At 45.7% G+C, this 12,589-nt stretch overlaps 1 protein-coding gene across 1 annotated transcript in view; it reads left to right on the top strand.

Moving 5' to 3' along the window:
• LOC147679807 (uncharacterized) overlaps positions 1-7,761 on the top strand; it is a 582,063-nt gene extending 574,302 nt beyond the window's left edge. The window contains exon 27 of the mRNA XM_086943363.1: positions 7,141-7,761. Coding sequence (XP_086799489.1) covers positions 7,141-7,257 — 117 coding nt within the window. The 3' untranslated portion in view covers positions 7,258-7,761. The remainder of the gene's footprint in view (positions 1-7,140) is intronic.
• Positions 7,762-12,589: the final 4,828 nt, after the last annotated feature.

The raw sequence follows: 12,589 nt of genomic DNA on the forward strand, positions 1-12,589 counted from the left end.
ACGAATTCTGGACCCTTCGACTTTCTACACGACGTGAGAAGACTGAAGAATCTCCCTTGTGGTCAAGGAGTGACCACCCTGTGCAAACAGGCACCATCCAGCCCTCGACCCTTGCTTTGTTGCAGTTCCCGCCGGAACTCGAGCGACAGAGATCGACGAGATCAAGCTTGCCTGCCTTCTACCTGCCCGATCCACAGTCCCTGCAGAGCTGAGACCCGTGGAGGCGACCGTAAGCGTGGGGCACGCCATCTTGAAAAGGCCACGAGACGCTGACCGTGCAGCCCACGAGTGATCCTCGAAGCTGTGCACCGGGGTTTGAGAATCCCCAGCCCCGAGCTCCACTTGCACCAAAGCTCACCCCTCCACACTCGACGAGTGCTGCGTGGGGCCCTTCTGCTTGTGTGCGCTCGATGCGTTGGCCCGGTCACTTGCCAGCTGGCTTGTGGCCCCTGTGCCGACGAAACTTGAAATACGACTCGCTTTTCTGGTTGCTCCAGATCTGCACCAGCTCCTGTGAAAAGGAGCCCCCACTCTGACCCTCCTGGTCCGAGTGATAAGCAATCTCCCGGTTCCGCGTGGATTGCTTTTGCCAAGTGCTGTTTGCTGCAATCTTGAAGCCGACGGTGCTGACGGCGAGAGCCTACGTGGGACAGATCGTGACCTGCTCCTGGACGTCGCAGATGCCCCAGAGCCCACGTGACAGCGGAGAGAAGCCTATCAACAACCGCCTGATTGCGCCCGACATTGCCTGGTTCCGTCCTGGTTCCACCCTGGTCACTGCTGAGTGACCCAGACTCTGTCCCCTCTGCTTTCAGGTACTTTTCTACTTCGATCCACCCTTGGATTGCACCGGATACTTCTGCTTCACATCGCCTGCAGCTGCAACAGCTTCAAGCACCAAGAACCTGCGTGTCAGAACCCGACGCCACTTCGACCCTGTGCACCCACGGCCTGTGGGTGAGGTAACATTGCAACGCCGGTGTCTATACACTGGTACACACCTCTAGGGTCTGTGTCTAAAGTTTTGTGTTCCTAGGTTCAGCAGAAGTATCTTTTAATTCACTTTAACTGACTTTTACGCACCATTGACAGTGCATTGGTGCGCACCGCACTTTCCGTGCTGCACCCGTCTCCTGTGGGCTACTCCCGACTTCATCATTGCTAGTCCTGACTGCTCCCAGCGAATCTCTAGGCCCTAGGCCTAACCATTGTTCGATAAGTGTTACTTATACCATTTTTTTAGTATATGGTCTGAGTGGCCACCCGCCCTCATCCATAATTGTGCAACTTTATATGTGTAACAGTGCTTTTGATTTAACGCTTGTGCCCCTTTCCTCATAAAGAGTACTGGGGAGTAATTTAGAAATAAATACATATATTTTTATAATATATACTTGTGTGGTGTCCTTTCATTTGATTACAGGATTGTATGTGGTAAAACAGCTCGCTTAACACGACCTCTTAAGTTAAGCCTTTAAGGCTGCTTAGTCCATGCTACCACTAGGATAGCTTGTCTAACAAGGTTGACTTACAACCAGACATCTTTGGGGTTTGTTTGGACTGATACCAAGTGGTTCCAGAATTGGAAACACTACATATCAGGCCAACTTCTCACAGTAGGGTTACAGTGCCTCAGAGGATATTGTCATCTGAGAAATCATGACATCATAAAGGCCTGTCAATTTGAGACAGCATCTAGACACTGGGCCCCCTAAGATAGGATGGCTGTAGGTAGCTGAAACCCTGTTATATGAGACATCTAATGAACCCTTGGTGTTAAGCCACAACCAGTCACCAGAAATGACTATGTGGTTAGGGCCATATTTATGTGGTGGTTACATAGCTTTTCGCACCACGCAACGTAACACAACCCTAAAATGTGATTTATCAAGCCATGCAAGGCCACTTTGCGTGGCCCTGAGTAGTTTGATAAATCTGGAGTAACATAACGCAGCACAAATCACTGTGTTGCGTTACCCTGCCCAGGGAGGCGTTCCATGGGCTTTGTGTGGATGTTCCCATGCAACACCCATGGATTTTGACGCAGTCCCAGAATTACCATTACTGGTAGATCTAGGAAGGTGTCAAAATGCCACACCTTCCCAGTTGAAGTGTAACGAGGAGAAATATCTTTATTTCTCCTCGCTTCTTCCTCTTTCTATGTGTGCTGGATTCTGCAGCACACATAGAAAGAGGAATATGCCTAGGGGGATTATTTTTGTGCAAGAAGGTGCCCCTTCCTATACAAAACCATCCTGTCTGCAACCCAGAAACTCTTGCACCATATTGCAAGGGTGCTTGCGTTGAAGCTAGGCAGCACATTGTGCACCAGCAATGGGAAAATGCTAGAATGCGCAGTATTATGATAAATATGGCAATTTCTCCACTTTCCCTGTAACGCAGTCCAGCAAGGTGCCTTGCTGTGCTGTGTTACTTTTGATAAATATGCCCCTAAGTACTTAGAATAACAAAGGGCCATTTTTTGAATGATCTCATGCTGTTTAATGTTGCTATGACATTATATTATATTATGAAGATATTTCCAGGCATCCACAGTTAAAAATCAGTAGAGAAGCAAAAGAACTTCACTTTGATGGAAGCGGGGCCACAACAATGGTGACTACATTTGCATCCTAATGTTAATGGGTAAAGAAGATATCTTTTGTCTGTTTGGATCATGTGTTTTTTCCTCTTAATTGATAAGATAATCATCATGCTGTAAGGCCAATTTGCACCAATCATTATCATTTTCCCCCCAAAAACATGTTAATGACCTAATTACCTAGTGGTAATCTTCATTACTCTCAGTCTTACTTGTACTCGTACTAGTCATTACCTCTAAGTCCCCTTGTCCTCGTACTAGACATTACTTATGGGAAATACCACAGCCATTGCTTGGGATTCGACTAAATCTGGAACAAAAATAAAAACAACATTCACTTAGTGCCACATCCCAAACATTTATTTTTGTAACAATTATTACGAGAGGACTGGCTTCAAGAGCCCCATTTCAAAAGTCTTTTTATCTGCTTGCCATTTGTTACGTATGTAGTGTTGCACAATAGTATTCACCATGGACCATGTTGCAGCCCTACTGTGTGCATTTTCCCATGATCATCGAGATCATGAAAAGGGATGCTGGGCATTCAGCCCCTTCCTATGGCCATTGGAGGAGGTTGGTTTTTAAGCATGCCTCCTGTGTTGTTTTCCCTGACTTGGGGGAGGTGGGATCCACCTCATAGGTAATAACTAGTACGAGGAAAAGGTTGGCATAGAGGTTAAGTCAATAACCGGTCCACTCTCCTCCTAGTTGCCTATATCAAAAAAGAAGATCTAAGGCCTTCCGGCTCTTCTGTCCAGTTACCAAAGATATTTTCCAGTCTCCGTTGATTAAGACGCACTGTCCTTCTGTCTGGTTCTATGTGTTTTGAGGGGGGTTAATACACCTAATCTTGACAATGCCAGGTATTCCATTAGAGGAATTACGCTAGTAAGATTGACACAGTTTTTCTCTGTTAATTTCAGTGCCATCTGAGTAGGAGTAGGGATGACATTACTTCTTCTCTTCTGTTCCCTTTAATCTAACTTACAAATCTGTTCCAAATGTGGTTGTTCGGGATGCATGCATCCACATCCATTAAAAATGACCTTTTATGAGTTTCTAGCTTTTTCTAACCCTGGGCGTAGTTTGTGTAGTAGCGCTATGCCTAGCTATGTGAAGTGCACTTCGCACTATGCAAGCTATGCAAAGCTAAGCGAACTGCGTAGTGCGGTAGGGAAAATTCTGTTCGCACTGATTGCACAGTGCTGGATGCTTGTCCGCACTGTGCAATCATTGCAAACCGCATCTTGCATAGTGCAAGCGGTCGTTTTCTGCCGCTCGAGTAGATTTGTACTAGAGCAGCAGCTTTCTCAACGCAGACTGGTAGTTTCTCATCGTGAGTAGTCGCTAGCATATGCGACCACTCGCAATGAGAAACCTGACCTCCCCGCGTTGAGAATCTCGCCGGGAGGTTTATTTTGTACGCTCGCGATCGGCAGCTTGATGTTGCTGATCGGGGACGAGGAAAAAATCTCACCTGGATGTTGATTTTGCTCATTCGCGGTTGCTAACTTGGCGTTGAGGACCGCGAGCAAACAAAAACTGCCCGCTACGCGTTTCTGCAGTGTGCTACATGCAATTCGCGTACTAGCACAAACCACGCAGACTCCACGAGCGTAGCGTAGTCCTACACCCAGGGTTAGCTTTGTCTTGCCAAAGAGGGAAGCCTTTTTTTAAACTGAAAAACAGGTTTTGTCTACCATCACAATATTTATATTCAGTGGTCATGGTCTTACACCATATACTTACATGTGTGTTCTACAGACATACAGATTATTTTAGCCAAGCCCAGACATATCTCTAGCATTTGTTAATAGTCCTAAAAAGTATTGTTCCTGTTTGACATTATTTTAATCATCGAAGTCTTTGAGGTCCTAAAAACCCAATACACTATTGTTCAAGGGTTAAATCAGGGCTCTGTACAGACCCCCTCTCCCATTACCTTCCTAGAGTTAGACATCTTCTTGAGATGCATCTCGCTGGTAGGCTGTAGGTTTGTACTTTGTTTTTCTGTTTTCCCCTCTTTGTTAGTATAGGTTTTCCTGTCATTTGTATTGTGAATGAGATCCTGACTGTTGACAGGTAGTATCCACAAACATATTTTGGCATACAGACATTTTATTTTATTTAAACTTTTTATTAAATTAAGGCACAGAGCCATATTTTCAAATTCATAGTACATGTCAATAAAGAGGTACAGTGTAGGCACAATCACATGTTATACATTGTTAGCCACCAGGAATTTTACTGTTCAGTTCTCCTGAGCATTATCATATCGTCTGTTGGTGATGTACAGATAGTGCCTCTAAACGCGTTCCACCCCCCCCCCTCTTCCGATCCCATTTCTTAGGGCAGCCCCGCATTTTGTGGATCTCCTTCTCTGCTAACATGCAGCGATCCATTTCCTCCATCCATCCAATTGCTAAAGGTCTCGTGCGGAAACCCCAGAACAGCGCAATAGCTCTCTTTACTAATACCACCCATTGTTGTGGTATTTCTTTCAGATCAGTGGCCTCCCAAATGTTCAGGATTCACAATCGTGGTGTCAGGTTGACTTGTTTACCTAACGTGTCCCTCATATTTTTTGGTCACATTATTCCACAAGGGGCGTATACTTCGGGGCAATCCCAGAGGACATGGTAAAGGGTGCTATCTTGACCACAGTTTCTAAGACATGGCGTAGTTGCCCAGCTACCTATCTTGGCAAGAAGTACTCCTGAGAGGTATGAGCGATGTAAGATTTTCAGTTGGATAAGACAAAAACAATTATTTATCGCCGTCTCCCTAGGGGACATCAGCTCTGTTTGCCATTCTTCGTCGTCTATGGGCGCTACGTCCCCCTGCCATTGGTCTCGGAGGGTCTGAAAGGGATCAGGTAGGTTATTACAGAGCTTTCGATACGTACAGGATACAGCTTTCATTAGGAGCGGTTAGGAGAGTAGGCGGTCTTCTAGGGTAGAAGAATCTGGTATGGAGGACATGTAAGGGATATTGGTCAGAAGGGCGTGTCTGATCTGTAAATATCGAAAACATTTGCCCCGATGCAAGGTTATGTTTGGTCTGCAACTCTTTAAAAGTGAGGAGTTTGCCCCTATGCATCAGGTCGCCAATATTCGTTATGCCGATAGTGTCCCATTTATCGAAACCCACCTGATGGCAGAGTTGTCCTTGGCATACATACTTAATATCAAACAGGTACTGGTTGTGATACAAAGGCAGTATCCTGACTACGAACCCTAAAAGCCAAGGCCACCCCACTCGGGACATGTTTCCTTAAACTAAGCCGCACACATTTAAAGGTTAAAATAGTCAGCTCTTTAAACTTTGGAATGCCTCAGATTGTTTCTTGGCATTATCAACAATATCCATCCTTTCAATTTCCAAACTATATGAGTTGCATTTTTCAGGGAAACCCATTCGGTAAAGAATTGCCCTTTTGCTTTTTAGCCAAGTGCAATTCGGGTAAGACGACCAAGTCGTGGGCTCTTAATCATCACAAAATAAAATGATGGACAGAGTGTTGAAACTTTTCGATCACTCACCCCCAGTCACAGATCTGGGTTTAATCCGTTGTTACTTTGCTCGCCACGTCACCCCAGTTTGGACCCATCCATATGCAAATCAGTCTTGACCCTTCTCCCCATCGGAACAGTCCAGCCCAAACTGCCAAGCCAGTTCCTCCTTGGACCAGAAACAAGCATCCTGGGACTGGTTTCAGGGTATCACCCCTCATCAGCCAGGATAGGTTGAATCCATTGGTGCAACGAGCAAGGGACCCATGTCTGGGTACAAATTGGAGTGGCGTGGTGAGCAACAAAATGATGGATTAAACCCAGCTCTGTGACTGGGGGTGAATGTTTGCAGTGGTCACCGTTCGTCCATCAACTGTTCTTTTTCGACCTAATTAATCAGTCATACCTATAACAAGGCACTTAAAAGGGACATGTTTAAATAATATTTCAGTCCATTGTATCCCACTTAATCAAAAATCCCAGTCATAATATTTAACACCCTCTGTACTTCCTTGTAGGAACAAACACGCATACAAGTGCCTTAAGATATTTTGTGCAGACATGTTGCGCTATATGAACTCAAATCATTATGTTTTCCTGGTATATTTTATTTTAGTAAAAGATAAAAACATAGATATGTTTGACTTCCATGGATAGTTGTTTTATGAATAGGGAAATATATTTAAGTGTTCCGGGAGAGTCTCATACATGTGCAGAAATTCTCTGTGTATGAATTTAATGTTGGTGAACTCATGTCGAATCTGGCTGACCAGGTCACTCCTTTGTGGAGAGAAAATAATTTGGAATGGAATGGAATACCTGGCATTCTATGTGGTATAATTATTGTCTCTCTAGCTAGTGTGCCCTCAAAGTTTCACCTCACTACCCTTCAGTTGTACGACTATTACACAGAGGCGGAATCCCATAAACAGCCTTGCAAGCTTGCCTATCTGGGCTTTATCCACCAGTTGTGAAATGTACTTCACTTCACCCTCACGACTCTCTCTATATCTCTCCTCTCTACAGGTTTTCCCCAGCGTGGTCAGCATTGTCCAGCACTTCCAGAATGTCCCACTGATGCTGATCGGGAACAGCACCTCCTTCAAGGAGCAGACCTGTCTTCTCTACCCGGTCAGACCCTGACACCTCTATCCTACACACTTCGTGCCAAGAAGCATTGATGCCAGATGGCCCTCTTTGACAAGAGCAGAACCTTTTGCTTGAGACATTGACCGCTGCTTCCATAGGCTGTTCTGGAGTGGACTAAGAGTGCGCGTTGTCCAGGACGCCCAGAAAACACTTCTTGTGTGTCAAGTACCTTAGACTTGTCAAGATCTTTTGACCTATGATGGTGGGTTTGTCCTCTTGACAATGGTGACCAAGCAGGTCTGACATGGAGATAGTTGGGAGGCCACCATGGTATGATGCATGCTCAGATCCAAAGCTCTGGAATCCTCATCCTTCTTTGATTGATTGATGCTGGTGAGGAAGATTGGAAATGCTAGTATTCATTGGGCATACCTACTGTAGAAACCTACATTTCTTTTCCAAATGTCAAGGGGTTATTTGCTATCTGTTATATAGTCAGCCTTGCATGGTGTGCATATTTGAAATTACATTTAAACATTAAAGCCCACTTCACCAGCCCTTTGTTTTTGGAGGTATTTTAGTTTCTTGAAAGAGGAGGCAGCCAACATTGATACTGGGAGGTTGGTTCAGTCAGCTGAACACGTACAGCAGGTGACAAACGTGGTGGTCATAAGTTCAAATCCTGGTGAGGCTAGTCAGTCTTAAATTCTTTTGAAGTAGGTAAATTGAATGCTTTGAATTGGGTGATAGTAACATCTGTAAGTGGCAGCAGTTAGAAATATCAGAAGCGTGTTTTGCCCTATATTCACTAATAAGTTATTATCAATATGGAAATTTACTCGCAAAAAGAATATCCTGTATGTTATGCTGCTGCCAGCTGGATTTCAAGTGTGAAAATCTCTGTGCCTTCATCAAAGAGAGAATTTTTAATAATAGTGGACCAGCAAATAGCGTGTGTCTAATGCTATGATTCGTGGGTATAAGTCATACATATTTTACTATGGCTTGTCCTTGTGGTAAAGCAAACACAAGGAGATGATGGACGGAGCGCTGAAACTTTTCAAACACTCACCCCCAGCCACAGATCTGGGTTGAATCCATCATCGTTCTTTAGCTCACTTCGCCACCCCAGTTCAGACACAGCTATATGCAAATCAGTCTTGATCCTGTGCCTCATGGGAACAGTCAAGCCCGAACTGCCAAGCCATGGCTTCCCTGGACAGAAAAAAAAATATGGCTGGGTCCAAACTGGGGTGGCGAAGTTAGCTAAAGAACGATGATGGATTCAACCCACATCCCTGACTGGGGGTGAGTGTCTGAAAAGTTTCAGCACTCTGTCCATCATCTCCGTGTGTTTGTTTTGTCCTTGTAGTACCCAGGGCCGGACTGGCCATAGCGGGCACCAGGCGTTTCCCCGATGGGCCGCTAGGGTAGGAGCCGGTTTTGGGCCCCTGGGGTGCGGGCGTTTTTGTTACCGGGATCAGCAATATCGGCCCCCGGTAACAAAATTGTCCGAAACTGGCCCTCGCAAACTGATCGGCTGCACTCCCTTTCACCCCCATGGGGGGCCGGCTGAGCAGTTTGCCAGGGCCGGTTTCTGTTCCCAGTCCGGCCCTGGTAGTACCCTTGGCTTACTCCCGATTTCCAGCAGGAAGCTAGGAGTATTAGAAGAGGAAGTGACACCAATTCCTTTCAAAATCTCTGGAATCAGCCAATTCATTGCCACAGGAGAACTATTCAGCTGATTTACTACCTCAGTATTTGCATCTCAACTGGTGAGGAAGAGAATGATCAGAGCAGCCTTCCTCGCTCCTTGGTCCCTTACGAACCTATGGGATCTCAGGAACCAAGAGCTTGGAGTCTGGTACTTCAGAATATTATCATAACCTGAGAACTGGAGCAGACACACCACCTTAGTCCAATTGGGAAAGGTGGTTCCAAATTACTTTGTGGGTTGTGAGTATGTTTGAGGCTCCCATAATGGTTTACGGTTTAAATAAATAATTTCACCCCCAAGGAGAAACGTGGAGAAGAGTAACATTTGATGTTAATATTCTGGATGATACCTCCACATTGTTGTAAACAGAAATAAAACATTAGACCTGAGTCAAAATATTGATTTTTTAACATCAACTTGAAATAAGATTGGGCCATATTATTTAGAACGGCGCAAACATTATCGCAGCTTTAGCGGCCCGACACTGCCGCTAAAGCGGTGATAAAGGGCTTAATAATATGCCCTACTGAATTCCAATAGAAGCCCAGGTTTGATGTCCTTGACATCAGAACCTGGGCTCCCCTTATTGCAGCTTTAGCGGCAGTTACCTGCCGCTAAAGCGGCGATAATATTTGCGCCTTTCTTGATAATATGGCCCATTGTGTTCAGAATATCGACTATCACCATATGATCAAGATAAGCATCTAGAGGTAACTAAAGATTTACTATTCTTAACACCACATCTACCTGGCTTGAAAAAGTATACATATATTTGTTTATACATGCACATACACACACACACATATCTATATATATATCTATCTATCTATCTATCTATCTATCTATCTATCTATATATATATATATCTATCTATATATATATATATATATATATATATATATATATATATATATGTATGTGTATATATATATATATATATAAATATATGTGTGTGTGTGTGTGTGTGTGTGTGTCCTTATACGTGTGCATGTAAATGTGGCTTTGAGTATATAATATATTATTACCTATGGACGCTTACCGTGATGATATCTTGGTTGTCAGTATTCTGGACATAACAGTATTGTAGGCTAATTTAAAAAATCCATAAAGCGATGGAACATCAAATATTTCAATACACAGGTCTGCTACACACCAGCTCCTTTGTTAAACTAAAGCCTCTCTATTACAAGGTCCAGTACACTGCAGCAATAGGATGGCTCACAAATAGTCTTGCCCTCTAGTGTTAGGCCACCTCTCTCTCTGTCTCGCTCTCTCTGGACTTTAGAAATATCTCTAAATCCCTAAAGTTAGTGAAAGTTTATGGGTAGCCTTCAAGAAGTCTCGTTAGAGCAGAGAGAGTCCCTTTTATCCTACCTGGCTGCGGATGAAATAAAAGTAGAGGAATTTCTGTAAAATGAGAGACCTCTATGTGGGTTGTGGCAAATAAAGTCCTTTTTTGAAAGAAGTTTGCCACTTCCTTCCTCAGGCTGTGGACAGCAGATGTGTTGAGTGGGATACAAAAATCTAAAATGATTTCATGTTATGTCCCACCCGTTCTTCCCTAGGCCCTACTTCACCCATTTTACCCATTAGTGGAGTGGTGTGGCTCACTGGTTAGAGGCGGCAGACCCGGAAGCAGAGGACGGCCTGGGACCAGGGTTCAATTCCCGATGCGGCAGGGTCGTGAACCAGGGTCAGCGGACTCCATAATTCTCCCCTCGGTGCCTACTCTAACCAGGGATCACACTCGGCAACTCTGGGCATTAGCTTGCCTCATCTCCACAACAGCCCCCCACATACGCCGGGGATGCCTGGTTTCACCTTGGAGATACCCAGTAGGGACCATCTCACAGGGAAAGCCAGGACGGGTTCCCCAGCGGTCTACAGCGCGGAGATACCCCATGTGGGGTGATTCATGCGCTTTACAAGACATCATTACATTACATTCCTTTTCATATCTGTCCTGACTATCCTCTTCTATATGCCACCAATTAACTCTTCCTGCCCTGGGAGGGGTCGTATTCTGTGCACTTTGGAAAGCCAACCCCTCTTCTTTGTTGGTTCAAAGCCTGCAGACGTTGCTGTACCCTTTCCCCCACTGATAGCTTCGCAGATAGAGTCTCCGCTTCTCTTTTCCTCCTCAACTGATTTCACTTAGAGACCTCTGCCCAGCTCTGCTCCTGGTGGGACCCCTTTTGCATTCCTTAACCCTCCTTGGATCCTCTGCAGCCCTTTGGTTCTTGAATGTCCTTGAAGCCCTTTTCAGCAGCCATCTTGGAAGGACACGTTGCAGCAGGGCAGACCCGGATTAGGATTCTAGGTCTCAAATCTGTCTCTTGATCTTCTGCTCTTACGTGGGCCGACAACTGTAGTCTAGTTATTTTATGTATAGTTTATTACCCATATCTTCTGATCAGAGACGTGAAACTCTCAGGGGTCCAGTCCTTCTTGTATTTAACTGTAAAACAAAAGAATAAGAACAGGCGGTGGAGAGGTCTCCCACGCCTCTGAAACGGTTATAGAGTAGAAATCAACTGGGCGCTGGTGCTTTCCAAGTTCTGCCTCCAGACTCCTCAAGACCTAGAACAGAACTGACCATACGACCCTTGCCAGAAATCACTGCAGTGCATGTCTGTGAAGCAGAGAATCACTCAGCGCCTTATGACGGCAGCTCCCCCACGCTCTCTCACGCTCCCTGACTCCTGCTAATTGCAGCGCCCAGAGCCCACAGCTGAAGCTGCTCTCGACGCGTGACTCACCTGCATTGTTGACTCTAGATTGGTATCGTAGCTCCGCTTAAGGAATTGCGCGCTGAGCATTATTAGCATTATTACCTATTCAGTTTGCAGCGATTTCTAACTGTATATTGTTGTCTGTGTTAACGCTCTGTGGCCACAGCATTATTCAACTGCTAGCGCTATCACCTGGTGCCCTTGGAGAGCGCGCTGCTGATTCTGGCTGTGCTTTGAAGGATTGCTGGTATTGTTTCCTAAGTTTCGTTTTAAGGCTCCACCACCATCTTGTGTGTTGTGCTTTCCCCTGACACGCCTACCCGAGACCGCCTCCCAGCTGCCCCTCCCACCCACGAACAGAAGGTTCCCGTCCTCCCAAGCCAGATTGTGACCGCCTGGACATCGTCCTGAACGGCCGCTCCCCCACGCTCTCCCACGCTCCCTGACTCCTGCTAATTGCAGCGCCCAGAGCCCACAGCTGAAGCTGCTCTCGACGCGTGACTCACCTGCATTGTTGACTCTAGATTGGTATCGTAGCTCCGCTTAAGGAATTGCGCGCTGAGCATTATTAGCATTATTACCTATTCAGTTTGCAGCGATTTCTAACTGTATATTGTTGTCTGTGTTAACGCTCTGTGGCCGCAGCATTATTCAACTGCTAGCGCTATCACCTGGTGCCCTTGGAGAGCGCGCTGCTGATTCTGGCTGTGCTTTGAAGGATTGCTGGTATTGTTTCCTAAGTTTCGTTTTGAGGCTCCACCACCATCTTGTGTGTTGTGCTTTCCCCTGACACGCCTCCCCGAGACCGCCTCCCAGCTGACCCTCCCACGCTCCGCCCCCCTCCACTCCCCATTTATGTCAGATGTCCCAACGCGCAGCGTCCACGCGCTACGGCCGCGCCGAAGGTGCGCCTAAGGTAAGCCCGTCTACGCCCATC

The sequence above is a fragment of the Lissotriton vulgaris genome, chromosome 11 (assembly GCF_964263255.1).
Source record: "Lissotriton vulgaris chromosome 11, aLisVul1.2, whole genome shotgun sequence".
Classification (NCBI taxonomy): domain Eukaryota; kingdom Metazoa; phylum Chordata; class Amphibia; order Caudata; family Salamandridae; genus Lissotriton; species Lissotriton vulgaris.